Source organism: Dama dama, chromosome 29 (genome assembly GCF_033118175.1).
Source record: "Dama dama isolate Ldn47 chromosome 29, ASM3311817v1, whole genome shotgun sequence".
NCBI lineage: Eukaryota > Metazoa > Chordata > Mammalia > Artiodactyla > Cervidae > Dama > Dama dama.
In genome coordinates, this window is record NC_083709.1 from 61,216,096 (window position 1) to 61,243,825 (window position 27,730).

Genomic DNA, 27,730 nt, shown 5'->3' on the forward strand with positions numbered 1-27,730 from the left:
CTACAACTAAGTCATTACATGCAATAATGGATTCGTGACAATTCTTGCACACCTGAGTTTATGGATAGACATTGGTACCCTCTATTCAATTTTGCAATTTTCTAAATGAAGGTGCAGAGGAAGGCAGTGAACCTTGTTCATTTCAGCTTTTTCTGGAAACTTTGCCCTCCACCACCAGAAGCTAAAGCAGGACCTCCTATCCTAGCTCAATCCCTCCCACATACCACAATAAAGCAAACAAAAGTCCTAACCTTGTCAGTTTACAAACCTTTTCAAGCTAGGGTTGTTGACACTGGCTGGGTGATGGTGGAAAGCCCCAGGACAGGCATTCTGTGTATTCCTGGTGCATCACTTTTGCTCAAAGATTTGGGAAAATATTTTAATAAGAAACTGGGTTAAATTAAGGAGTAGAAGGCAAAATTCACATTTTAAACAAATGATGAAATTCCAGACTTCAAAGGAACTTTTTTCTTGCAGGAAGGGGGCCTCCCTATTTCAGAGTCCCATGTGGGTCTCCACTGGAGTTCTTCTGAGAAGAACACTTCTGTGGAAAAGTTTGAGCTGTGCTGGGCCTGGGCCTGGGCCTGGTTTGGGCTGACTCTCCCCAGAGGTATCGCTTTCTTGTTAATATCTCCTCACATTTCTAAACTCACAGCTTGTCAGCGCCGGGGAAACCCGAGAGGTAATGCCAGGTTCCAACTCGCTCTTTTAACAAGGGGAAACGGATAATCAGCAACTTAAGACTTGCCTGGGAAGCATCAGGACTTCCCAGGTCAAAGCTCCTCTCAGGGTCCTTGGCAACCAACGTCTCTTAATCCTGCTTTAACCCTTGGCCCCTTGATGTTTTGCAGAGAACCTCATCTCCCATAGTTCACCCTGCAGTTCCACCCTTGGGGGCTCTGCCTCTCCCCTGTAGTATCTGGCGCCCATGGCGGGGGTGCTTAGGAAAGTTTAGTGAGTTAATGACTGCTGACTCAAACAAATGCATCACAGTCCAGTCTACGGTCTGGGGTCTGGTGAAGATGTAGTTGAATGGGGGTGAGGAATGATTTACTCCGCATCTCCCCGTGCAGCCCACGGAGAGGGTCTGAGGTCAGGGTTGGAGAACTGGAACCGGCCTCAAGGGTGCAGAAGTGCCAACGCATGTTGGCAAGGGCAACCGCTTCTAGCCGCCCACGGTTCTCGGGCGGGCAAGCAGCCGAGCCGCCAGGCTGGTGCAATCTCCCGCGCGCCTTGCATTGATCAGAAAGGGTTGAAACAGTAAACGCGAGGTGGAGCAACTGCTCGGGAGCCGTGACTGCGAAGCGCGACCAATGGGGATGCGAGTCCCATTGCGCGAACCAATCAGCGCAGGGCCAGCGATAGCGCAGGCCGCTACGGGCGCCTCTCGGAACTGAAAGGGAGCGGAGAGTCCTCGCCAGCGGCACACTCGCGCTGGCCAATCGATAGGTCCTCTCCAGCTGACTCGCCGTCCCTGCCGCAGCACCATGGACTCCGGGATGCCGGTGGTCAACTTCGGACCCGGGCCTGCCAAGCTGCCGCGCTCCGTAAGTCCCAGGGAGCGCGCGCTAGGACTGCGCTCCAGGCGGGAGCAGGCGCGTTGGTGGCTGTGCATCCCTGCGTGGAGAGCTCGGATCTCCTCTACCCTCCCCGGTCCCCTGAATACTCCGCGTGAGTGTGCACGCCCAGTTCAGGTTATGTCGCGGGTGGGCCTTTGGAAGAATACTTTGGAGAAGGAAACTTGTTGACGTTTGCTTGCCCAGCTGCCCCTGGCGCCGGCTAGTGGTGCGCCGCGTGCTGAGTTCGGCCTGCCGGGGACCCGCTGGCTCGTTGCGCAACCCACCTGCAAACTCAGGCGCTGTGCCTTCAACCGGGTCAGACTGGGGGTGCGGCGGGAAAGAAAAAGCTCTCAACTGTGCAGTCTCCTTGCCCAGCAGTGCTGCGAGCCAGGCAGTGTTGAGTGGATGCGTGAATGGACATGGTGAATGAGTGGCGAATGGGGATCGTGTTAATTGGAGCGAAGCGTAAACTAGAGGCCCGTGCAAAACCCCTCGGGAGCAGTGTTGGCTTCAGTTAGCACTTGGCAACGTTGCTTTTCAAAAATGTAAGTTTAAAAGACTTCAGTCCAGCCCAGCCTTTCCCTCTTTGCCTCTCAGAGACTCCACCCGTCCCTAAAGCTGTTCTTCTCTGCTCTGTTTCACGCATAGATTTTTCCACCCTGTACTGGCGTGTACCCTAAAGGCATTCTAATATTCAAGCTCTGGTAGGCACCGGGCAGCTAGCCCAGTTCGCTTCATTTTGTTCTGGAGCAAATGAATGACTGAATTCTCCCCCGGGCCATTACCAGACCTTTCAAGTGCAAGTGTAACTCACTCCCTGCCTTCCCAGCCCCCAGCCGGGCTCCAGCTCCTTCCCTAACCTTCAATACCCACTCCCCCCAACCGCATTCTTCTCCCCAACCCCCAGCTGTGAAGGAGGCCTGGTCTCTAATGTGCCTTGGACGCGTTGACCAGCTGCCCCTGCTGTTACATTTTGCTTTTTCTAACCAGGATAACTCTGATAATACCTTGTAGCAACATGGGACATAGCCAAGTGCTTTTCAATTATCTATTGTTAAACAGAGTGGAAATATCCCTGGGACAGAGCCTTCTTTGTGTTGTCTTAAGAAGAGAGAATTTTTATAATTTTAGACGGGAAAGAACGTTTTGCTTTTCTCAGTGCTCATAGTAGCGGAGAGTACAGGGCTTACTTTTTTCTTACTTATTGCAGTCTGTTTTAGGTGGGATTCCCTGTCATAAATATGCAAACGTTTCTGCTACCCTCACCGGTTTCCCCCTCTATGTTTTGGAGTCTTTTTGCATATTTGTTTCCTGTGTAATTTGTTCTGAATTTATTATAAAGATAATTGTTATCAGTAATACAATTACTTATTATTTATTTTCCTGGAGGATTTATGCCTTCATATGTGCTCTCTAACCTGGGAGGGGGCAGCTGTTTCTATTTATGTGTCTTCTTGAGTTAGTTGAATTATAAAGATTAGAGAAGTTTTGCAAACTTCTTTTTGACTGTAACCATAATGAAAAATATATTTCACGAAGTGAGCACGTACCTGCACATAATTAAAACAAAAAGTTTATGAAGTACTTAGCCTGATGACTACAACATACACAATTTAATATTCTATTCTGCTCTGGTCTATTCTAGTTCATTAAAAAAATATTGGTTGTGATCCACAAAATGATTGCATTCTTCAGTTTGAAAAAAATAAACTTCACTTGATTAGAGGGGTATGCTTTTTGGGTAGAAGTCTTTAAAGCTTTTTATAATGATTTTGGTTATAAACCTTTATAGATTTTTTTTTCCAGAGAATACTATAAGAGAATTCTATAAGAGGAAGGGAGTCTGAAAAGAAGTTCAAGGATGATTATCACAGATGTTTGTTTATACTAAAGAAAAGGATTCACTATAAGTTTGATCAGCCAGTGCTAATGTGTCCAACAAAAACGATGACAAATTCTTAAGCCTTCTTTTTTTTTTTTTTTTTTGGTCTAATTCTTTATTGCCGAACTGTTTTTTCATACAGGTTGTGATCTAGTTTAGGTTATGTTTTATGAGATCTTTAGCTGGTGTATTTTAAGGCAACCTCCTTTGATGGCAGGATGCTTCTACAAAGGGTTTGTCTCACCTATTTTGTATACATTTTTAGAGCTTTTCTTTCTGATATTTTTACTTTATGGCAGTTCACTCATACTCAAAGGTAGAGAGGGAATAATATAATGAAATTTATAGACCCAGCCAAGATTTAACAACTAAGGACATTTTGCCAATCTTATTTCGGCACTCCCTCCCCTATACCTTCTTTTCCCCCTTCTGCTTCTGGATAAATTTTAAGCTAGTTCCAAATATTATGTCACTTCACTCCTGTAAACACTGCAGCATGCATCTCTGATAAGGGCTTTCTATTCTTCTTACTGAAACATGTATGAAATATATAGATGGAATAAGTACATGTATGTGTGTGTGTGTGTGCATGCTAAGTTGCTTCAGTCGTGGCCAACCTTTTGAGACTCCATGGACTGTAGCCTGCCAGGTTCCTCTGTCCATGGGTTCTCCAGGCAAGAATACTGGAGTGGGTCTCCTCCTGCAGGGGATCTTCCCGACCCAGGGATTGAACCCATGCTCCTGCTTTGGCCGGCTGGTTCTTTGCCTGGGAAGCATCCCAGACCAGTCTTAATTCACAGCAAGTGCTTCCTACTTCCTGCCCAACCCCCCCCCATTCCAGTATACCAAAAAGATGGAAAATTGAGTTGTCGGTTTAATTTGGGCATGAATTATTTTTTGTTGTCCTCTATACCCAGAACTTTTTGTGCTTTTGCTTTCAGAGAGTGGCAAATGCAGTTGTGAGAGTCACAAATGCGATTGTGAAGTGAACATTTTCTAGGGAATCAGATTTTTTCCCAAAGTTATTCTTTAACTGATATTGACAGGTAAAGAATTGTCATTAGAAAACTTACCACTTGATTTTTATTTTACCTTCAAGTGAGTTTTTACCTCTAAATTCGTGCCTTTGGAAAAACTGTATCTTAGAATCAGTCACATTGCATAAGTTCATACTCAACTTGAGTGTAAGTTGCATCATGGGGTTCTTGGGAACAGGCAGAGAAAGACGATTGGCTGTGGCCGGGACAGATGCTTCCTCACAGACCCAGAGGGCGGAGCTTCTCCTGGCCCCTCCTCTTTTGCAGTTTGTGCCTCGAGAGAGAGTTGTGCACAGCATACTGAAATCATCCTATTTTCTTTTTATTTTTTCCCCTAGGTGTTGTTAGAGATGCAAAAAGAATTATTAGACTACAAAGGAATTGGGATTAGTGTTCTTGGTAAGATTTACTTTTGGATGTTGTTAATGTCCAGGATTTAAAGGGAACCTACTAAAATGCATCATCAAGCCTAGAATTTCTACTGGGTCTTCCCATAGGCGTTGGTAGATATATTTTTAAATTTTAATAACTTCTGTGGCATGTTTGGTCAAAGCAGTTTTGAAATCAACATAAATGCTGGTGAGGGGTTTATACATCTCAGCTTACCGTTTCATAATCGGTTTTTGCTATACATAAGATCTGAGATCAAAAGATCCTGTGCATTTGCATAACAGTGCCCAAACATTTATAATATTGTTTCACATTCTTTTTACAGTTCTTGCTGTTCTTAAACATGAACTCATTGAATGTATAGAAGTACACAAGCCTTTTTGGGAAGATCTTGCATGTTAATAATTCCATTGTTTCTCTCCCCTCTGTTATTAGGAAAGATGACCTTTGAGTTCTAAAATGTACCTTTTTAAAAATTTTAATTTTCTTTTTCTTTTTTGGTAGTTCCAGAGGCTACAGAGTATTAAGAGATCGTAGGGTTAACTTTGTGTGCTATTGCTATTAAATTTTGTTCCTTAATTTGAATTAAGTGACATGTACTTAAATTTCTGTGAAGGGACAGCACAGTATGGCATTTTGTGCTGTTGTCCTAAAGGGCAGCCTTTGCAAACAATTCTTGTTTGTGAGAAAGTGATGAGAAATCAGAGACTGAAGAATAAATTAGCAAATGGCTCAGTCAGTGACTATCGCCATTTGAAAAAGATCATTCTGCTGTGACAATAAAGTTAAAATGTTTGCAGTTTGAAAATCAATTTGGATTTTCTCTTAAAATGTGTGGTCCATCATTTGTATGCAAAATAACGGACATTTCCCTTTGTTATTTTATTTACAAATTTTGTAGTTACATCTTGAATAACTTTTGTTCCTTTGGTTTTGAACTGGAATTTTTTTAATTGTTATTTACTTTTCCTTCTACAGAAATGAGCCACAGGTCATCAGATTTCTCTAAGATTATCAATAACACAGAGAACCTTGTACGGGAATTGTTGTAAGTATAAAATTTTAAAGACAAAGTTGGGTTTTTCTTGTTTGGCAATCCATATAGGTAGGTGTATGTTGCATTACTACATTCTGCTATGTGTTCGGAATATTTCATTCTTAAAAGTTATCTTTTTAAGATTCTTTTAAAAGATCTTTTTAAAGATTCTCCCAGATTCACTAGATCAGTACATAATGCTTTTAATTTGATCCTCATCCTGCATTTGTGTGTTTATTTTTATTTTATGTGGTTTTTCCAAAGATTTGAAATCATTATATCTGGGAAAATTTTTCAGCACTGTGGAAGTTAAATTAGATTAGAAGAGATTTAAATGACAAGTGGTCAACTTTGTCAGCATAATTAATTGTAATTTAGTTCACTGGCTTTTAAATTATGCGCCTCATACAATCTGTCAGAATCACCTCTTGGGAGAAATATTAAAAAATTCAAGTGCTGGGCCCCACCCAGACTTGTCGAATCACAGCCTCTTTAGAAACTTCATTCTTAACAGACTCTGGGCAATTTTAAGGGCTATGAACTCTGGAAACTGCTCCTCAAATGAACTCTTTTAGTTATCTGCACTGCTTTTCTTACCTAGCGGAAACTATATTCTTAAATAGATTGTTGCTTTAAGCTACAGTTTTATGCATTATATACTCACATGGACATACAAATATGGTCGCCTTAAAAACAAAATGCTTGTTTGTTTTCTGCTTATAATGCTGGTGGATGTTCATGGTGGGAAGCTTAGGGAAAAAAACTCACAGATTTAACTGGAATTGTCCATAACCCCACCAGTCAGGAGTAATCATTGTTAAAGTTTTAGGGTCCATCCTTGCATTATTTCATTAACAAAATTGGATTTGTACTAACTGTGTAATAACTTGCTCTGTAAATTGCCTTAATAAAATGCCTCAGATGGGGCAGGCTTAGTGACTTTTTCTGAGGAGTGTTAGAAGCCCACGGCAATGTTCACATCAGAGGCAGTCATCATCTGTTTGACTAAGCATCCGGGGCTGCTTCCTGGGTCCCCGTTATGTTCACGGAGCAATCCTGTCCTTCATGAATGCTTGGAATGTTGGCCCAGAGACGTGCCATTTGACCCACAGAGCTGTGAGCCTCTCCAGCCTGGACTTGTGGCTCAGTGTATGGGCCAATCCCTTTGGACCCCTGTACCCAGACCTCTGGTGTCCTTCCATCCACTTCTTGGCCTCGTTCACTGCATCTGAATAACATAAACCTGGAACCCTGCTTTGGGCTGCTCTCCTCCCAGCTGCCAAGAACTTGATGGTTAGAGCCTCCCAAGGCCTGTCTGCGTGCTCTGCTATTCTCCGGAGCCCTGGAGATAGGCAGGCACAGCTCAGAACCAGATATGTGCACCCCACCCCACCTGCTGGCAAGCCCAAGACCCTCTCACATTACCCAGCTCTTTGCAGCTTTCCTTAAGCCTCTTTTCTGGAGCTCTGTCACCTTCTGCATAACCTGTTCCTAAGCTCTGACACTGCTCAAAAGCTCGCGTCCAGTTTCCATGGCCTGTGGCTATCCCAGTCATCATCTTACTTTTCCATGCTGGAATCAAATCTCAGTATATATGGGGTAGGTGAAACATGCCTATAGGTCTAAAGGGTTATGGAAGATCCTTCTCCACTGTTCACCTGATTCATAGCATGGACCATATATATATGGTCCAAAAGCACATATATACTTTTAGGACTTTTAGTTGCAAGTGAGAAACCCAACTCTTGGCTTAAGCAAAATAAATAAATAAATAAATGTATTACTTCATAGGACAGAAAAGTGCAGGAGCTCACATGATGTAAGAAAGGTCTTTTGCTCTGTCTCCTGGATTTTTATGTGTTGGCTTTATCAGATGGCCACCAGTGGTTGCAGATTTTGCTCCTACAAGTTCTTTCCCTCAATAGAAACAGCTTCTCTTTTCTAGAAGTTTGGATCCAAGATTTCAGAACCAAACCCCACTGGCCAGCGTGGGTCACGTGCTCATCCCCTGGAGCTGGGACTGGGCACCCTTGAACCAGCTGGACTGAGAGTGGTAGCCAGTGCTTCCCTAAAGGAACAGTAGGGTGTTAGTAAGATTCTGTCGAAAGAGTAACCATAGGCTTTCAACATGAAAAGTCAGTGAAAGTGTTAGTCACTCAGTCATGCCTGACTCTTTGCGACCCCATGCACTGTACCCTGCCAGGCTCCCCTTCCATGAAATTCTCCAGGCAAGAATACTCAAGTGGGTAGCCATTTCCTTGTCCAGAGGATCTTCCCAACCCAGGGATCAAACCCAGGTCTCCTGCATTGTGGGCAGGTTCTTTACCATCTGAGCCACCAGGGAAACCCAGACTTTCACTGTGGGGCCCGGTAAATATCTGTGCAAGAAATTGAGTAGATAAGTGACTGATGTGGGGAAGGCAGAGGTGGGGCTTTACCATTGCTCTTATAGTGTGCCCACCCCAGGGTAAAGTGCTGGAAGAGCATCACTCATTCTCGATCTTTGACCCTGTTTACTGTCACCTCTGCTTCTGCCCAGAGCCATTCCGGACAACTACAAAGTGATTTTTGTACAAGGAGGTGGGTGTGGCCAGTTTAGTGCTGTCCCCTTAAACCTGATTGGCCTGAAAGCAGGAAGATGTGCTGACTACGTGGTGACAGGATCCTGGTCGGCTAAGGCTGCAGAAGAAGCCAAGAAGTTTGGAACTGTGAATATTGTCCACCCCAAACTTGGGAGTTACACTAGTAAGTGCTGGTAGCTGAGCTGGTCTGTGAAATGCTGGCTAGTGGGTGATCCCTCCTTAGCTAGCAGGTTACCCCTGCCCTGGGCGATTCTTTTTTCCCCCATTTGATACCATTTAGATTGGCTGCCTGTTCCTGTTAAGATTACTAACTGGCTGCTGCAGAAAGAGTATTCCTAGGCTGTTGTGTGCGTGCCTGCTAAGTGGCTTCAGCTGTGTCCGACTCTTTGCAACCTCATGGACCATAGCCCACCAGGCTCTTCTGTCTATGGAATTCTCCTGGCAAGAATACTCGAGTGTGTTGCCATTTCCCTCTCTACCTGAGCTGCTAACTTAGTTGCAAAACCCAGGGGCTGGGTTGCCTTTAGGTATGACTTAATCAAGGCCCCCCCCCACCCCCCCACCGTGAGAGGAAGTCTCCTGGTCCTGGTGTGTCCCTCTGTCTCCACCACAGTCAGGAAAGCTGCCCCCTCCTTATTAGAAGACGGCTCAGCTTCTCCTTGCCTTATATTCTTCCAAGTTTCAATGCCTCTGCTCACACATTCCCAGTAAGTCTCATGTCTCCTGTGTCCCATTCCAAATCAGTCAAGCGGCCTTGCCTGAATTGCATTCTACCTTCAGGGCTGTGGGTAGAATTGGTTCTACTGGAATCACATGAGCTGAGAGTGAGGGAGATTGGCACCTAAAGGACACTGTCAGTGGACCTAGGATGTTGGATGCTGGGTGACAAGGAAGAACCCAAATACCTACCACACCATTCTTGAAAATTATTTGCCCCCAGTAAAAGTCAAAAGGGTGAGATGGAGCATCCTTTTAGGATGTTGGTGGTGATTGTAACACTAGATGAGTAGAATGCCTTTTACTTGTGAATGCTCTGGGATCAGTCTTCCCCTCCTAGGCGAGGGGTGTCATAACTGGTGGACTCCCGTCTCCCTAAGGGAAGAGGGGAGGAAACGTGGAGTCCCTAACTTGTCTTCTGTGATAGAAATTCCAGATCTGAGCACCTGGACCCTCAACCCGGAGGCCTCCTATGTGTATTACTGCGCCAACGAGACTGTGCATGGGGTGGAGTTTGACTTTATCCCTGACGTCAAGGGAGCGGTGCTGGTCTGCGACATGTCCTCAAACTTCCTGTCCAGGCCAGTGGACATCTCCAAGGTAAAGCGTGAAAGAGGCCTGGGTCAGGGGGAACCCAGCGTCTTGGTTTTTCTAAGGACATTTTAACATATACTAGGACAGGGAAGGGCTGACCTTGGTTGTCAGAATATTTACATACAGACGTTCACAGCCCTTTGTTGACAGTTGCCTCACAGGGCCATACTTGAGTCCTTGGGGGAATTCACTTGCCTCTGAGAGTGGCTTTTAGAAATTTTTTCATTGACACCTTCGGAATTGCTTGCTGTTGTCAAGGGAAGATATGCATTATCCAAACTTGGGGGGCTATGAAGGAGTCCGGCCTTACCTTGTTACCCACCCCAGCACCAAGAGCATCCATAGGACATGGAGACTTCCAGGTGGCTCTCCAGGGTGGGCAGTGGGAGAGGCACCCACAGTTGCACAACATTGGGGGGGCAGGGGTTAGAAGGGTGATATCTGTAAGGAAGTTAAAACAAACTAAGTGGTAATGTGCCTTTTTAAAAAAATTCTGGTAAAATATACTTATTATAAAATCGACCATTTTAACGATTTTTAAGCATACAGTTCAGTGACATTAAGTACATATCCATGATTGTACAATCCTCATCACCATTCATCTCCAGGACTTTTTCTTCCCGCTGAAACTCTGTCTGCATTAAACAACAACCCCAGTCCTTCCTCCCCCTAGTCACTGGCAATCACCATTCTCTCTCTCTATATATATATATAGTTTTTTTTAGTCTCTGTGAACATGACTGGTCTAGATAACCTCACATCAATGGAGTCATGCAATATTTGTCCTTTCTTGTCTAGCTTGTTTTCACTGAGCATAATGTTCTCTGGATTCACCCTTGTGGTAGCATGTCAGAATTTCATTTCTTTTTAGGCTAAGTAATATTCTGTTGTGTGAATATATATATTTTGTTTATAGCCTACTTTTTATTTTCACTTACCATACACTGGCAATTCTGAACAATGTCAATTGTGAAAATACCTCTTCCTGTTGGGCCAGGCTCTGCCCCTCCTCCCCTGTGGGATGCTGCTGAATTTTCCTAAAGGTTTCATGGGGAGACATGGAAGAGGGTTCTATATCTTACATGGAAATTGTCCCAAAGTACCTTAAAACATCTCTTTTTCTGAATTTTTTTCTCTGTTGGGCAGGTTGTCTCATTTCTCAGTGTCTTATGATTGTCCCTTTATACAAAAATAAATAGATTTAAAAATTGGTTTCTTTAGGTTACCAAGGACAGCAGCCTTATTTTAAAGATGGGCTTGGATGTAGAAAAAAGATGTAATAGAGCGAAGAGGAATAGATACAAGGTCTTCACCATGGTGGGCTTGGGCTGGCCTCTTCCTGCGAAGGACCAGGCAGATTTGTAATCTGCAGGCTCTAAACTCACAAGTATTGATTTGCTGTCCAGATAGAGATTGCTTTAGAAAAGGGAATTTGCTCTGAACAGGATTAAAATAGTTACTTCCTTATAAAAACTGTGTTTTAGAAAGAGATTGGGGAATTTGACATACATTTATGAAAGATGACCAAGTATGTTTAAAATAGCAGATTTTCTCTTTGGCAGTTTGGTGTGATTTTTGCTGGTGCCCAGAAGAATGTTGGCTCTGCGGGGGTCACGGTGGTGATTGTCCGAGATGACTTGCTGGGGTTTGCCCTCAAAGAGTGCCCCTCAGTCCTGGATTACAAAGTGCAGGCTGGAAATAACTCCCTGTACAACACACCTCCCTGTTTCAGGTAACTCCAGGGTGTGGCTTGGGGACCAGGGAAGGGGGGGGGGGCGGGTCTCAGTATTTCCCATCAATACGAGGTGACTTTCTGGAGCTGGACATGATTCTGTGAATTGGTAACCTAATTGCCCAGATGTCCTTCAGGATTCTCTGCCCAGCTCACCATTTCCTCATCCTCCTCTGTGAACTGTCTGATCAGCTTTCCTTTGCCTTTCTTTTTTGGGGTGTGGTTCACCATTAGCCCAAAAGCTTTCTGCACATGAAGTGTCATGCCTGCATCTCAATCAAGCACTGCAACTTTAGAGAAGAACTTTCAAAGGCTGGGCTACCTGCCTTTTTCGTTCCCTTCCTGGGCCTGCTTGAAGCCCACTGCTTGGCATTGAACACACTGGCTGGAACAAACGCTTCTCTGTTTTTCACCCAGTCTGCAGGGGTCCTGTTAGCCTGGCTTCCTGTTAATCCTAGTCAGAGTCTGCATCATAGCACTTTTGGGGAGAGTAAGGCTATCCCACCTTATGGTCTTTTAACTCCCAGACACAGGTAGTTGGTGCAAACCTTTGTGATACCTAGGATTTAGCCTGATAAGTTTTATTACTAACAATCTGTGTGAGTTTAGGCAAGCTGCTTAATCTATCTGTGCATCTGGTCTCTTCAAAAGTAATTAGTTGCTGATGAGGATTGGATGGTTAAAATATGTGTCTAAAGTGTGCTTGGAGGCTTCCCTTGTAGCTGTTAGTAAAGTATCTGTCTGCAATGCAGGAGACCTGGGTTCGATCCCTGGGTTGGGAAGATCCCCTGGAGAAGGACATGGCAACCTACTCCAGCATTCTTGCCTGGAGAATCCCATGGACAGAGGAGCCTGTAGTGACTAAACCTCCACCACCAAAATGTGCTTAGTGAATGCCTGGCCCTCAGTGGCTTATAAATGTTAGTGCTGTGTTATTATCTCCCGGCAGGGTTTGATCCCAGGTGGTCTGACTCGAAAGCCTGGATAAGTACCCCAGTACCTTCATGTTCTTTACCAGCAAGATGACCAGTGTGGGTTTGTGTTGGAAGGATCCCGTCTCTGGAGGATGGATGGCTGTTGGAGTCCAGCTCTTTGAAGTTTTTCAGTGATGGTGGATGTTCTCATAACAGAGCATATGAAGAGGGGCTTGGGCCAGTGCAGGCCTCGGCTCAATGGGGACCGGGGCTTGGTTAGTGGTCCGAGGCGCAGCCTGTGGGAAAGACACTCCTTCCATATAACTTGGCACAGGAAGAAAAGAGCTTTCTCCAGAGCTGGAATGCTGGTGGAAATTGTTGCTGGTTTTCTGCGTGGCTCACGTAGGCTGCAGCAGCTCTTTAGTCTGTGTCCCCTGCTTCCCTCAGGGAATGGTCTTTTCTCCTGGTCGCCTGTCAGTCCCACTCTGCCTCACTCCGGTTGAAAGTGCTTCTGAAGTGCCTGGTGGGGATTGCGGGGCAGGGCTGAACCTGTCTTGCCCACCCTGTCTTGTCTCTGGGGTTTCTGGTAGTGGAAAAACCAGCGACCACTGGCCAGCTGGGAAGCGAGCCCTGCTGTGCCGAGAAGTGCTGGACTGTTGGGTCCCCGGGGGAAGGGGCTCTGGAGCCAGGCCACACTGTGGCAGGAGGTGCTGGGAGGCGTTCAGTCCTTCCCTGTTTAGAACAAGCCACCAGGGTCTGGTCTCGGGCATGTGAGTCTTTCAGGCAGAGGCAGAGCCACCGAGGCTCTGGGAGCGAGAAAGTGTGCGGGGCCGGGAAAGCCCTGGCCCTGGATGTGCCCTGAAGGCCAGCAGTTCTGATCAGCACAGCCTGGGGGAGCAGGATGAACTGTCTTACCCTCTGGCACCTTCTCTATGTGAGTGAGTGACCTCGAAGTCAATTTTTTTTTAAAAATGTAATGAATGTGTTAAAAGGTAGCCTGCTAATATTAAAAGTCAGCAGAAATTGTGAGTTAACAGGTGAGTCTGTCTAATGGGAAATAAAAATGTCTGGCGTCAGACTTGGTGGAGGCAGGGAGAGAAAGTTCTCCTTGAGTGGCTCGCTGAGGGTCATTCCCCTGCCAGAGCCTGTGCAGGCCTCCGCCCCAGGCCTTGACCAGTCCCGTGTGCAGGGTCAGCCTGGTCACCTGGCTCCCTGCCTGGAGCCTCTCTGCCCAAGGAGGGAGCTGAGCCAGACACAGAGACACAGGAGAGGAAAAAAGCAAGGTTTCTTCTCCAGACAGATCAGGAGAGTGAAAACTGAGGCCATCTCAGGGCAGGGCTGACAAGAATATTTGATCAGAATTGCATGTAGCTGATTCACTTTGTTGTACAACAGAAAGTAACACAACATTGTAAAGCAGTTACACACCAATTAAAAAAAGAGAGAATCATATAAATGTGGAGGTCAAAAGAGATTGGGTTAAATATATTCTGACCCAGGACACCCCTTGGTGTCTTGGATTCTTTTACTCTAAAAGAAGAGAAAAGGAAAAACAGTAAGCATCTGTGTGATTGAGTAGCCACCTTCAGTCTATGACTTGAAAAACTAAGATTTCATTTGGTGTGTTTTTAAGATTAGAAAATTGTAGCTCTCCCAGTGAGAACAAGCATCGGATGGAGAGAGGAGGATTTGTGCATGACACCCTCCCCAGGCCTGGCTGTGAGCTGATAAGGCACCCAGAACAGTTCAGAACTTTGTATCACGTGGAAGTCCTTGAAAATGTCCCAAGTTAAAAAAGAAGCTCTTTTTTTTTTTTCCTAATAAAATTAGAGCCAAGTGACCAGAGGCCCTGGGCCGTTTGTTTGAACTCAGCTGGACAACTGGCCTTCACATAATAGCCTGTAACCCTGAGCAGTGAATTGGGGTGGAATAAAGGACCACGTGGACATTCTGTTTAACACTAAGCCCAGTTTGTGGACAAGCAAACAGATTCCTAAACTTCCCTTCTAACCCTCTAAGGCAGATTTTCTTCCATGACTAACGGGACCTGTAAGTATAAATTCGTTTTATCTATAGTATGAAGTAAAGTAGCTAGTGAGAAACAAAATATTCCCCACTAAACTGGGCCATCTTTCTTATCAGAATGGGAGTGTGAGCCTGCCCAGGAGGCTTAGTCCTTCAGAACAGCCAGGGAGAGTTTCCAGGGCTTTCTGGGGTGCTTTTCTAATCTCTAGTGCCCAAAAAGCATTTTGTATTGCTTGGAAAAGTTAACACAAGATCTTGGCAAAGATTTCTGAGGCGAAACTACTGTTAACTGCTTACTGGGCAGAGCAGATGCAAATAGAGCCATATATTTAATTCTGCAAATGAAATGTTACCCTACAGGCTGCTTTGTGAATTCTTTTTCCACCCAGCAATGTACTGTGAATTTCACGGCTGTGTCAGGACAAATGCCTGCCTTTTTTCCCCTTTGAGTTGCTGTGTGATGTTTCAGAGAATGGATCTGCTGTGATTTCTATAGTCATTTAACGCACAGGCTTAGACAGTACACTTACACTGTATGAAAAGAAAGTGAAAGTGTTAGTCCCTCAGTGGTGTCCAACTCTGCAACCCCGTGGACTGACTGTAGCTCTCCAGGCTCCTCTGTTCGTGGATTTCTCCAGGCGAGAATATTGGAGTGGGTTGCCATTCCCTTCTCCAGGGGATCTTCCCAACCCAGAGATCAAACCTGGGTTTCCTGCGTTGCAGGAATTCTTTACCGTCTAAGCCACCAGGGAAGTCCCAAGCTGGTGGCATTTTAGAAGTGAAGACAATACATCAGTTAAAAGTGATACCCTGGTTAGTGGGGAGAATGGAGACGAAGTTGCAAGGCTGCATAAGCATCTTAGGGCCCCTGTGTTTTGAAGATTTTGGATGGTATGGGAGTGGAAGCGTGTGTTAGCTATGCATTAGGGGTTCTGGATGAGTCATGAGGCCAGACATCCTTCCACTTCTGGGGCATCTGGTCTCCAGGAGAACCTGCTTCCTTCCAAGCCATCTGCCTTACTCTGAGGCTTTGTAGACAGAAGCTAAGGATGCTAGTTCTGGGTGGCTTGTAAAACGGGTGGGTTCTCTGCTGACTGTGCTGCTCAGATCTCATTAGGATTAGCCAGGAGCATGGGCAGTGAGTCTGGGTATGGGGCTGAGTCACATACCAGAGGGAAGTGTGCGGGTGCTGAGGTCTGGCTGGGACCATGGACCTGGTCTGAGCCTTTGTTGAAGCCGTGATTTGATGACTGAAGTAGCAGCTTGGGAACCCTGGGAAAACAGCTGCAGTGAGAAGTGAAGCTCAGTCACTAGCATGTACTGTTGAACAGGCAGGACTCACAGGTGACTCTGCTGGGATCATGTGGCAGGGTGGGTTTATGTGGTTCCTGGGGGAACGAGCAGTTTGGGGTTAGATGGAAATTCTAGAGCATCTTACAGGAAAGTGGGAGAACACCTTATCTGGAACACACGTGTGAGCTGTTACGCCCCCGCAGCAGCTGCCGTGGTGCCAGCCTGACCGGCCCACGGGCAGGTGAAATCATGGTTGAGGGTCTGGAGCCCCTTTGTTATTGTGAAAAGAACTGGCGCTTTGGAATCAGACCAGCTGGGGTTGGAATCCTGCTTTATCAGCTGCTTGTTGGGTGTAAAAATCATGCAGAGTCAAGCTCTCTGAGCCTGTTTCCTCATCTGTAAAATAAGATGATGGCAGCTCTGGCCTCAGATTTTTTTTGATCAGTAAAAGGGAGGGCAGCCAACAGGGCGCCTGGCCTGCTGAATGTTGCTTCCCTCCCCTCGCTTTCTCCTCTGCCCCTCTGATCTCTCAGTCTTTATCCAGAGAGCTTCAGCTGAGGCTGTAAATACCCAGTGGCTGATTTCTGCTTTGAGCTCCCTCCCCTCTGGCCCTGGACACCATTTCTCATTCCTTCCAGGGCCAAGTGGGGAGGCTGCTGGGGAAGCTTCCGGAGGCAGCCCCACATTGGCTTCTGCTACCTTCTGGGGGTGGAAATACCACAGTTCTCCAGCCACCTGGAGGCAATGAAGGGGCCAGTCAGTATCTTGGACTTCCTTGGGACAAGCTTCTTGTGTTAAGAGTGTCTTCCCTTCCCCATGCTGTCACAGTGTTAATAAACGAGGCAGCAGCTATGTTTGGGGGGGCGGGTCCCCACCCCAGACCTTCACTGGACCTGGACACCCAGCAACTAAGTCTACACAAATTCCTCTGGGGAACCTTTGTCCCCCCCTCGTAGACAGGGCATAGCTGGCCTCCTCCATATGCCCAGCTCGAGCTGTGTCTTTTCCACAGAAGACCTCTGTTCCTGCCCCGTGGGGTTTCAGTGAGGTACACGTGGAGCCCTTCGAACCATTGTGTTTTTCAGTTTTTGGTTGTGCCGTGTGCCATGTGGGATCTTGGTTCCCCAGCCAGGGAGCCAATCTGCGCTCCGTGGATTGGAAGCTCCAAGGCTTAACCACTGGACCACCAGGGAAGTCCCTTCAGCAGTTTTTTTTTTTTTTTCTTTTTAAAGAAATTTTTTCTCTTTTAAAAATAATTTGTCTAATGGTGTCTTTAAGTCTGTTTTAGTACAGCTTCAGTTTGCTCAGATGTCTTGTCATTTGTGCAAAGCTGATCTAAATGGATAATATGTATTTTTTTTACTCTTCTTTTTAGCATCTATGTCATGGGTTTGGTCCTGGAGTGGATTAAGAACAACGGCGGGGCAGCAGCCATGGAGAAGCTTAGCTCCATCAAATCGCAAATGATTTATGATATTATTGATAATTCGCAAGGATTCTATGTGTAAGTGGATGGTTTTTATCTCACATTTTGCCTCTTGTGAACTGAAAACTGTGTTTATGCTGTGTTGGTTTTGGAACATGGATGCAGCCATCTTTCTGTGAGATACTGAAGTTCCCAGGAGCGTGAGGCACGTAAGTTTTCCCTCCTGCATCCACCTAGGAACACTGGGCTTTGGGACCTGTCTCCCACTGGTGGTGAAATTGCTCGCACTGCACACCCCTCTCTCCCTACCACCGCCTCTCTTTGTCCCTGGGGACAAAACGCGAACATGCTAGGAACTCTCAGCTTTGTCTCAGGACTCCACTGGAGACCCTTGGTATAAGCACCCACTCCTGACCTCTCTGGGATATTTACCCTTTTAGAAAAGCTTACTCTTTCCCCTATCACAGGACAAACTCTCCAATCCCAGGCCTGTAGTCAGTGAATGGAATTGGCTCTGATATAGTTGACTCCTAGTTAAATGTCTTTGTGACTAATTGATTCATGAACATGTGTTGACCCCTGGACCAGCGCCAGAAAACCTATGAGCCTTGTATTGATCTCTTAGGGATGCTAGAGCAAAAGTACCACTAACTTGGTGGCTTAAAACAAGAGAAATTTATTTTCAGTTTTCGGGAGTCCAGGAGTTCAAAGTCAAGCTGTCAGCACGGCTTTGCTCCCTGCAGAGACTCCCAAGAAGAGTCCATTCCTGGCCTCTTTCAGCTTCTGGGGGCTTTGGGCATTCCTGCCTCACCCCAGTCTCTGCCTCTGCTTCACGTGGCCTTCTCCTTCTTTGTGTATCTTCTCTTCTGTCTTTCACAAGGTGGTCATTGGATGTAGGATATACTCAAATAGTCCAGGATGATTTATCTCATCTAGAGATCCTTAGCTTAATTGCACCAGCAAAGATCCTTTTTCTTTTCTTTTGCAGTAATTAATTATTTGGCTGCTCCAGGTCTTAGTTGCAGCATGTGGGATCTAGTTCCCCGACCAGGGATTGAACCCTGGCCCCCTGCATTGGGAGCACAGAGTCCCAGCCACTGGGCCACCAGGAAAATCCCGACCCTTTTTCTTACTATGTCACATTCACAGGTGAATGTGGAGGTGAGCACATGGATAAACCTTTGCAGAGGCCACCATTCAACCCCCTACAACAGGCCTCTCACCAAAATGCCACATATAAAGTACCTACTATAGTGTCTGGTACACAGAGAACTTAACAGGTGATGGCTTTCATTTGCTTTCCCTTCCTTCAAGGTGGGGACACCTGTGGGAGGATCTGACATTATGCTGTGTCTGCACGCCCATTTCTACACACATATGCATAGATACTCTCGTTGACCAAGCCAGGACCCCCTTCTTAGTGGTCTCTACTCTTCGGATTCCGGAGTTCCGTCTGTTGTAACAAAAACATCTAGCTGACAATAACAAAGTAATGTTCGCTCCCTACTGAGAACTTGGTGGGCCACATAAGGCCAAAAAAAAAGATGCCTCAAACCTGACTTAGAGTTGTGTGTTTTACCCGGGACTTGCTAACACGTCTCCATAACCAACCATGGGTGAGGGGTGGGGGTGCACTTTTGGGGCCATAACGGCTGCTATCATCTCTGCCCTTAACTGATTGCCTGCTCCTGTGAGTTCTTGGCCTGTAGCCACAAGCCCTCAGGGAGTCCAGCTTGGCTGAATGACTTAACCTTTGGGGTCCTCTTCCGTACACCATCTGGGGGAAGGGATTCCCCACTATGCATTTCTGCCTTCTCTGTGGTCCTGTGGCTTGGCCCTTGGGAATCTTCCATTTTAGATCCTGATATGTGAGAGGTGAAGCTAGAGTACTCCGCTAGCACTTACTAGAGCCATTTCAACATGCGTGATTGGCAATAGATGGTCCAAGGATAGCCAAGGGCTAAATGATGAGTCATGAGCTGAGGACAGGAGGATACTGCTTTGGCTGGAGGAGAAGGGAGGGCTTTTATTTTTTATTTTTTTATTTTTTAGGAGGGCTTTTAGATGAGCTTCAGCCTTGGGCAGGAGTAGAATGAGGCAGAGAAGAAGGCAGAAGTTCTTCTATAAATTTTTAAGAAGGCAAAGAATGGCCCCTGTAAAGCACTGAGGGAAGAAAGTAGTATGTTTGGAGAGCAGAGAGTGGGCTGCCTAGAGGGCATGGCTTGTGCTGGGATTGAAAAGATAGTGTGGAAAGGTCTGAAGACATGTTTAATTCATTAGTTCATTTACCCATTTGTCTGTTTACCCATCCACCCACCCTCCATCTACCCACCATCCATTTACCCATCTATCCATCCAGTCATCTGCCCACCCATCCATCCATCCAGCCCTCCAGTGAATGGTGCCCGAGCACTCCTCTGGGCTAACCTGGTTTTAGGCTCTGGTGTCACCAAGAAGAATAAGTCTCCTTTCCTGGCTTCCTGAGAGCGCACAGTATATGAATGTGAGTGAGAGCACGTGGCAGCTATTGTGAAGGGGAGACCAATTTTTCTGTTAGCATTTGACTTCATGTATTTCTTGGGAAATGTATAGGCACAAAATGGGAGGACAGAAAGTATGGTGATGCCCCTGGAAGAAATCCAGGGCATTAGAAAGAAAATAAAGTATAGAAGGAACACCAAAAGTCCCAGAAATTCTTCCCGCTACTTGAGATCCTTTAACTACAAGTACCCCCCAGCATCTTCCAGAAGGCAGCACGCCAAAGCCAACATGGCAGGTGGGCTGTCTCCTGGGCAATCCGATCACTTTCCCATGCGAAACTCCTCATTCACTTATGAACAGCCTTTTGAGCCCGAACTTACATCCTCTTCTGAATAAACCACTTTCTGGGAACTCCCATTCAGCCCTGGGCTGCCTGCCTGGAAAATGTCATCCTGGCTCATGGAATGCCTGTGGAACCTTGTTACCATAGTCAGGAGTACACTTTGCTCCCCGTCACCCCTGTTCAGCAGTTGGACACTCACGAGCTGTCTTTGTGTGCATCTGGATTTTCAGGAAATTCTTTGCTATGGAAATATGGCCCTGAAGGGGAGGTAAGCAGTTTCTAAGAGGAATACCAAGGAACCTAGAGTTGGAATTTACCATTTACCATCACTTTTGTTCCTCATTTTTGTCCCCCCTTTGGTGCCCCCCCTCCTGGTAAGGCAGCGCCTTTATGGAACACAGTTTTGGGCAGTTTGCTGGGGGGTGGACCAGCTCTGCCAGTGTTCCTGGCCAGGGACTCAGAGACTTGAGAGGGCCGCTACTGAAGTCCCCGTTCATTCTCTATCCTGACCACCCACAGTTGCTGGCTGGCTATGAGTTGAGTCCACGTGGGCAGTGTAGCATCTTGGCCGTAGAAGTCCCGCATTGCCACATACTAGCATGTGGCTGTGGGCAGGTGTCCTGACTGCTCTAGACTCAGTTTCCTCATCTGTACAATGGACATAAGTCCATAGAATATTATGACCATCATGAGGGTTAAATGAAAATCCGTATGAATCAAGAGTATATAATGGAGGGGTTTAAGGGCTCTTGCTCTGGGCCATTTGTGTAAAGCATGAGAAACCGTACTTGGTAGGTAGGGAGCATTCCTGAAAGTTAGCTCTTAATATTATTTGTGGTTATTATGGAAAGCACCTGGGATGTTCCTGGCACATAATGTTTAATATGTATTAGATACTAATTTTTTAGAATTTATTTTAACTGAAGGATAATTACTTTACAGTATTGTGATGGTTTTTGCCATCCATCAATATGAATTGGCCATAGGCATACATGTGTCCCTTCCATCTTGAAACCACTCCCCCCCACCCGCCTCCCACCCCACCCCAACCCTCCAGGCTGTGACAGATCACTGGCTTTGGGTGCCCTGCGACACGTATCAAATTAAAATGTTTTAGATATTCACTTTAGCATGCTAAAGATGTCCAAGTGGTACAATCCATTTCAGATCAGAGGTCACCTCTTCTCATCAACTTCCTATGGGAACCAGGCCTTAGGAGAGAGGGAAGCACCTGACGGGTCCGGTGAGAACCCGAAAATAAAGCAGGCAGAGCTCTTGGTGTTTCACAGATGTTAGTACATTTTATTGTCACTTCCTTGTGAGAGACAGTGTTTACAGCAGCACAGACAGGTTAGGGTCAGGTGCAAAGGGCAGGTGGGATCCGACAGGGTATGAACGTGGGGAGAGTCGGTGGGGCTGGTCTCGGAGCCTTTAACTACTACACTAAGGAGACAACAGAAATCACAGATGATGTGACTTCCTATTCAAAATGCAGGAATCAGTGGAAAAGATTAGAAACGATTGTGTTCAGAATTGTCATCAGTTATATCGAAATGTATCAAAGTCAGTTACTTTCCCAAATTCCAGAGATAACAATAAAAAATGAGGAAAGATCCAATTCACAATAATCACAAACAATAAATATTAGTTAGTTCAATGTTTAACTAGGAAAGTTAGTGCAAGAGGATAGCTGAAAAATGTTTAACATATGTGAACATTAGTAAAATGTAATATTAGCATATGATCTATTAAAATACAAAGCTACTGGCAGAGGGGAAGACAGATAACTGGAAAAGTTCACCAACTTTTGTTTACTTGAGAGTTGCATTTTGGGTTTTTTTGTTGTTTATTTTTTGGCCACATATGGGATCTTATTTCCCTGAACAGGGATTGACTCCACACCTCCTGCATTGGAAGCGGGAAGTCCTAACCAGTGAGCCACCTGAGAAGTCCCTGCATTTTAAATTAGACAAAAAAAAAAAAAAAAACATGTTTTCAATTGATTGAAGCACTGATAATTTATTTAAACAAAAACTAGAGTTATATATTTTCATCATGCTATACATAAATTCTAATCAATCAAAAAGATGTGAATGCATTGAAATGCAAGACATACATATAAAATGCAGGAAAGAATTTCTGTTTAAGTATAGAGTGTACAGAGGCTTTCCAAAATAAGCCATAAAACTCAAAAGCCTTGAAACTTTGCTACAGTTCAAGACATCATAAACAAAACAAAATGATAGATATAAGAAAAACTTGGTTGCATATAACTTATAAGGCTTACTTTTGCTATAGGGAAGAATCCACAAATTAAAAAGGATAAACCAAAACAAAACAAAACAAACCAGGCCGGAGATGGTCTCTAACTGTATGAGCAAACAGTTGGGAAGAGACAGCTGGCTAATAGATGAAAAGGGTTAATTTCTTTAGGAAATGCAGATTAAAACCAGGAGGTGTTTCCCTTCTGATCAACAGAAATTCTAAAGATTGATAACAGCTGGTGTTGGCAAGGGACCACACTTTGGTTATGTCGAGTGTAAATGTGTTCAATTTTGGAGTGAGGTTGCAATACCCATCAAAGTTCACAACTCTTGCACTTTGACCAAAGACTTACCTTAGGCACCTGCCCTCTGCCAGTACTCTGCCTGGCGTGGAAGTGTGCACAAAATCAGGTGCTCGCAAGTCCAATGTAGGATGCTTACATAACGGGGAAAATCTGGAGTCCACCCAGGTGTCCTTCAGGAGGGGTCTGATGAAGGAAATTAGGGTCCATCAATAGTTTGGGGTGGGGCTTGCCAGGCAGCTGACACCCTGTTTGCTATTTGTTTGGGGTCTCCAGGGCTTGACGGACACGGCTCTCTGCCACACACTGTTCCTTCCACTCACCCTGTCCTAACCCCTCCCTCATACCTTCCTCTGAAACCTTTCAACCATCCCTGGGCAGAATTACTTGCTCAGCTCTTTGCTTCCACAGGGCTTGTCCCGTGGAATTTTAATTCCCTACATAGCCATCTTGCTAGGTTGGGAGCAACTAATTCTCCTAATCTATTTCTTCTTTTCCTCAGCCCCACATCAGAGAGACTGTCGGGCACTGTGTAGGTATCTGCTGCATGCTAATTTAATCTTCAGTTTCCAGGTTTTATGACATTATAGCTGTTATGGTACCACCTACTTTCACAGTAGGATGGGTGAATTTGTGGGGGAAGACTGTAAATACAGATTTGTGTTTACAGATTTGTAAACCCAGGTTCTTAATTCTTCCCCTTTTTAATATTTTTTTACCCTTAAACCACATGTCCTTTTTGCTGCTCCTGCTCTATAATTGGATCCTTGCATGGGGAGCCTGAGGCAGCAGAATATCAAAGGAGGTAGACACTAAAATTTTAATTTAAATGTCAACCGGGAAACCTACTACCTGTGAAAAGGTGGGGGCCAGAATTCTGGCTCAAAGCCTATTACCAGAGACCTGATTTCCCTTCTTGGGTCTCTTTTGTCTGTTAATTTGGACTTGACTCCTGTTAACTTTAACAAGAACTGTATGTGTGCCCTCAGGGGTGAGCATCGCTGTTAATGGGGGGCTTCCTCACACTGCTTTTATTTGCTGTTTAATTTTAATGAATCCCACCCTGTAGAAATGGAAGGATAAAACAGGATGTGCTTGAGATGATGGGGAAAGAGAGTTATGACATATTTTCCCTTGTATTTCAGAGCAGCATGTCAGCTCTCCTGTTTGTCTCATTTGGTTGTCAATGAAAAATAATTTTGGCTTGCTCGCTTTCCAAATCAGAAACTGAAGTCAAATACTACCCTATCCTAGATGAAATTTGACTCGTTCATGTTGAGAGTCTGTGTGAGCCCCGTGCAAGGTGCTGGGAATAAAAAGACAAATTTATTTGATTTTAACAGATACTTATATAGCATTGAATGTGATCCAGGCACTCTTCTAAGTTGTGTCAGTTGTCTGCCTTTGCATCACACACAGAAAACTTCAAGACTGACTTAAAACCACAGCCATTTTCATTGCTCAGGATTCTTTTCCGGCAGCAGGTTGAGCTGAGCTCAGCTGGGTGGTTTCTTCTGCTGGTCTCCTCTGAGATCACTTATTCAACCAAAGTCATCTGGTGGTTCCCCTGGAGTCTAAAATGGCCATGCTCACCTGTCTGGCAGCTGGTGCTGGCTGTTGGCTGGGGCTATTGTTCCTGCAGGCTAGCCTGGGCTTGCTGACATAGCAGCAGTGTTTGAGGAAGACAGGTATAGAAGCTGCATGTGCCTTGGCTTGGAAGTTGCATGGCATCATTTCTGTTGCAGTCTCTCTCTTTTGAAAAACACTGTTTATTTATTTTAATTGGAGGATAGTTACTTTACAGTATTGTGATAGTTTTTGCCATACATCAGTACGAATCAGCCATAGGTATGCACGTGTCCCCTCCATCCTAAACCTCCCTACCCACCCTAACCCTCCAGATTGTCTCTTGGTCAAAGCAAATCCACGAGGCCAGCCCAGATTCAAAAGCTGTGAACACTAGGCCCCACCTCTTGCTGGGAAGGCTACAGAGAATTTGTGGCCATTTTCAAACGTACTACAGAAATTCTCTGCAAATACTTTGTTGTGTAGTTCTCACATCGGAGAGGTACAACAGGGGCAGTTAATAAGCTGTTCAAGGTCACATGGTTTGGGACACTACAGTGTTGTAAGTGCTTTGAAAGTTGCTGCTCATTTTTAAATCTTACAGCCACTATTCCGACCAACGTTTTCTTCTCTGCAGCCTTGTAGAGAAAGGGTTGTTCACGTTGCTCTGTGGCTGCCATGTGTTGGAAGCTTCATATATGTTGTGTCATTGAGCTGTCAAAACTTGTCTGAAATGGTGATTTTATTAATATTCCCAATATTTGGATGAGAAAACTGAGGCTCTTAGAAATTAAGTACAAGTTATATAAGAGAACGCTAACTCCCTTTTCCAAATGCAAATATGGTCTCCTTAAGTAAATTATAAATGTCCTGGGGCAGATTTTTAACCTCTTGTTGCATCTAGAAAATGGTTTTTAAAAAATTTTCTGTTGACTTGTTAAAGTTGTACATTGCAAAAAATTATCTGCAACAATAAACGTGTTTTTCAGATGTCCAGTGGAGCCCCAGAATAGAAGCAAGATGAATATTCCATTCCGCATTGGCAACACCAAAGGAGATGATGCTTTAGAAAAAAGATTTCTTGACAAAGCTCTTGAACTCAATATGATCTCCTTGAAAGGGCATAGGTGAGTACATGTTGCATCCAGAAGCTTGTCAGAGAATTGGTTTAGTTTTCAGATGCAGTGAAAGTGTTAGTTGCTAAGTCATGTAGGACTCTTTGTGACCCCATTGACTGTAGCCCGCCAGGTTCCTCTGTTCATGGAATTCTCCAGGCAAGAATACTGGAGTGTAGTCATTCCCTTCTCCAGGGGATCTTCCCAATCCAGGGATCAAACCCATGTCTCCTGCATTGGCAGGCAAGTTGTTTACTGTCTCAGCCACCAGGGAAGCCCCTTCAGATGCAGAGAGAGTAAAACACATCCAGGAGCCCACCCAGCTTGAAGTAGCAGTTACTGTAACTAGTTGAAAAAGACCAGTTATTATGGGATAATCTTCCTGTTGCTTTTAGAACCCTTAGCATGATTTCTCAGCTGAGAGCATGATGGAGCCCCATCTTCTAAGAGCTTTGGTCAAAATTACCTTTGAGGCTCTCTGCTGTGACAGCTCAGAGGTTGCCATCCCATCCATGGTGCAACTGGCACAACCCTATCCGATGTAAGAAAGAGCCACTATTGCTCCCGCTGGACATCAGAAAGGGTAGTTAATCCTTTAGGCTCCATGAAAAATGTATGTCCTCACGCACAAGAGTACCTGCCAGGTCTCTGCCCCCTGTACAGAAGGCTCATCAAAGAGTTGAGTTAACCTAGGTCACATGTGAGCATGATGCTCACTGTGTTGGGAAGAATTTCTAAGGACTGAGATGTCTGAAGCTCTTGGCCTCCTATGGGTATTCTCAGGTGAGAAGTTGGACACGATGGTCTCAGCTGCCATGACTCTTAAAGGAGTGGGTGACTGGAAGGAGGGTGGTCTTGACATTAAACCAGATGCTCCTGTTCTTAATGGCTGCATCTGTGGTCCTTCCAGGTCCGTGGGAGGCATCCGGGTCTCTCTGTACAATGCCGTCACTGTCGAAGACGTCCAGAAGCTGGCAGCCTTCATGAAGAATTTTTTGGAGATGCACCAGCTATGAGCACATCCTGACCAGTATATACTCTGCCCTTGAACAATGAACGAAGCTGAAAGTCACTTGAGAATGGTTACAAAAATATTAACAAATATGGCATTTTCTAGAGTGATATGATAGATTCTTCTTTTTTAGAGAAAAACAGCAACATATCCACAGCTCTGCCAAACTACTGGGACTAAATCTTAATTCTGACTTTAACTGGAAGCCTTTAAAAACATCTTCCCTCTCGTTTTTTTAAAAACTCTTAATATTGTCTTTGCTGATACTCTTTCTGCTTAGATCTCATATTCAAAGCTGCCTATGGCTTTAATTATGCAAATTGGCAGGTTATTATTTTTAGAAACACACAAACAGCATAGAGGGTGGGGTGGGGCCCTCTGGGTGCTGAATTTTGATCCTTTGCAAGATGACAGCAGTGGGGGTCTCTCTGCAGCTATTAATTCGGGTCACCACCGTCCATGCGGTGAGTGTTTAGGAGTTCAGACTAAAAGGCAGACTGGAAATCTTTCCTTATACTGTTATTCTCCTAAAGAGATGAAAGCAGCATACTGTATGTTTATATAACAAGGTCTGTTTTTAATACTACATAGTTTATATCTCTGTGCACTTAATGTTTTCTAATAATACAGTTCGTGTGGGTATACATGTTCAGACTTTGAGAATTTGATAGGCTTCTTAACCTCGTGCATCGAAGTGTTCTGTTTTCAACGGTTGTGTTCCTCCCCTACCCCTTCCTTTTTAAGGATACTTCACAAGGTTTGGAAGCTCCCTGATTCATTTTCCCATTCCTCTCAGTGGGTAGAAGAAAGTTTAGTTGGTTGATCGATTGTTTTTCAGTTATGCCGTTAAACTAAAAATCTCTGTTAAACTCCTCTTTCATTTGTTCACATGACTGTCTATGGTGTTTGGCCAGTGATGCTGTGAGTTTGGGAAGATCTTTGCTGAAGACTCTTTTCCCCTGTTATTCAGCCATTGTCAGTGTTTTATGTTGAATATATGAAGGACATTAAAGTCCGAAAACATCTAAGTCTTTGTCAGTGAATTTCTTTACCTGCGTTTTAGACAGATTGCTTTTAAAAACTTTCTGTTGGGAAAACTTGAGTCTAAAAATAGCACCTGTGAACTGTATTTTGTTCAACTAAAAGTGCAAGACTTACATTCTCTGCATCCATGTTTGTAATGATTCAGCACACTGGTAACTTTCCACTGGCTCTTGGAATGGACAGTATCAGCAAACGACCTTATAACACAGCTCACGGTATAAAGTTCTATGATGTTTGCCCCGGTTCAGCTGAAAACATGCCAGTAGGACAGTACTGAGCTATCTTCATGTTTTGTTGGATTATGTAACAAGGGCCTACTGATCTTTCGTCTGAGCCCTACACCAATTAGGTGGGTTAGTTGAGTTTCTCTGCTTAGGGCAAAGCATTTACAGGCTTGGTTCTCTCATCTTTAAAGT

At 45.0% G+C, this 27,730-nt stretch overlaps 1 protein-coding gene across 2 annotated transcripts; it reads left to right on the forward strand.

Annotated features, from left to right (window-relative positions):
• Nucleotides 1–1,388: 1,388 nt before the first annotated feature.
• On the forward strand, nucleotides 1,389–27,298 carry LOC133048959 (phosphoserine aminotransferase). Of its 2 annotated transcripts, none has more exons than XM_061132940.1 (9): nucleotides 1,389–1,547; nucleotides 4,817–4,877; nucleotides 5,847–5,916; nucleotides 8,444–8,649; nucleotides 9,631–9,803; nucleotides 11,360–11,529; nucleotides 17,137–17,265; nucleotides 25,133–25,270; nucleotides 26,169–27,298. In XM_061132940.1, exons 1-9 carry the CDS (start codon nucleotides 1,488–1,490, stop codon nucleotides 26,272–26,274), a joined length of 1,113 nt encoding a protein of 370 aa, XP_060988923.1. In that variant the 5' UTR covers nucleotides 1,389–1,487; the 3' UTR covers nucleotides 26,275–27,298. The 2 variants fall into 2 exon arrangements, with proteins under 2 accessions (XP_060988923.1, XP_060988924.1); XM_061132941.1 differs by lacking the exon at nucleotides 1,389–1,547 and adding an exon at nucleotides 1,653–1,671.
• Nucleotides 27,299–27,730: the final 432 nt, after the last annotated feature.

Coding starts and splice junctions, on each gene's coding strand:
- LOC133048959 (XM_061132940.1), top strand. CDS start 1,488: ATGGACTCCGGGATGCCGGTGGTCAACTTCGGACCCGGGCCTGCCAAG. Junction 4,878..5,846: donor AATTGGGATTAGTGTTCTTG/GTAAGATTTACT, acceptor TTCCTTCTACAG/AAATGAGCCACAGGTCATCA. Junction 11,530..17,136: donor AACACACCTCCCTGTTTCAG/GTAACTCCAGGG, acceptor TCTTCTTTTTAG/CATCTATGTCATGGGTTTGG.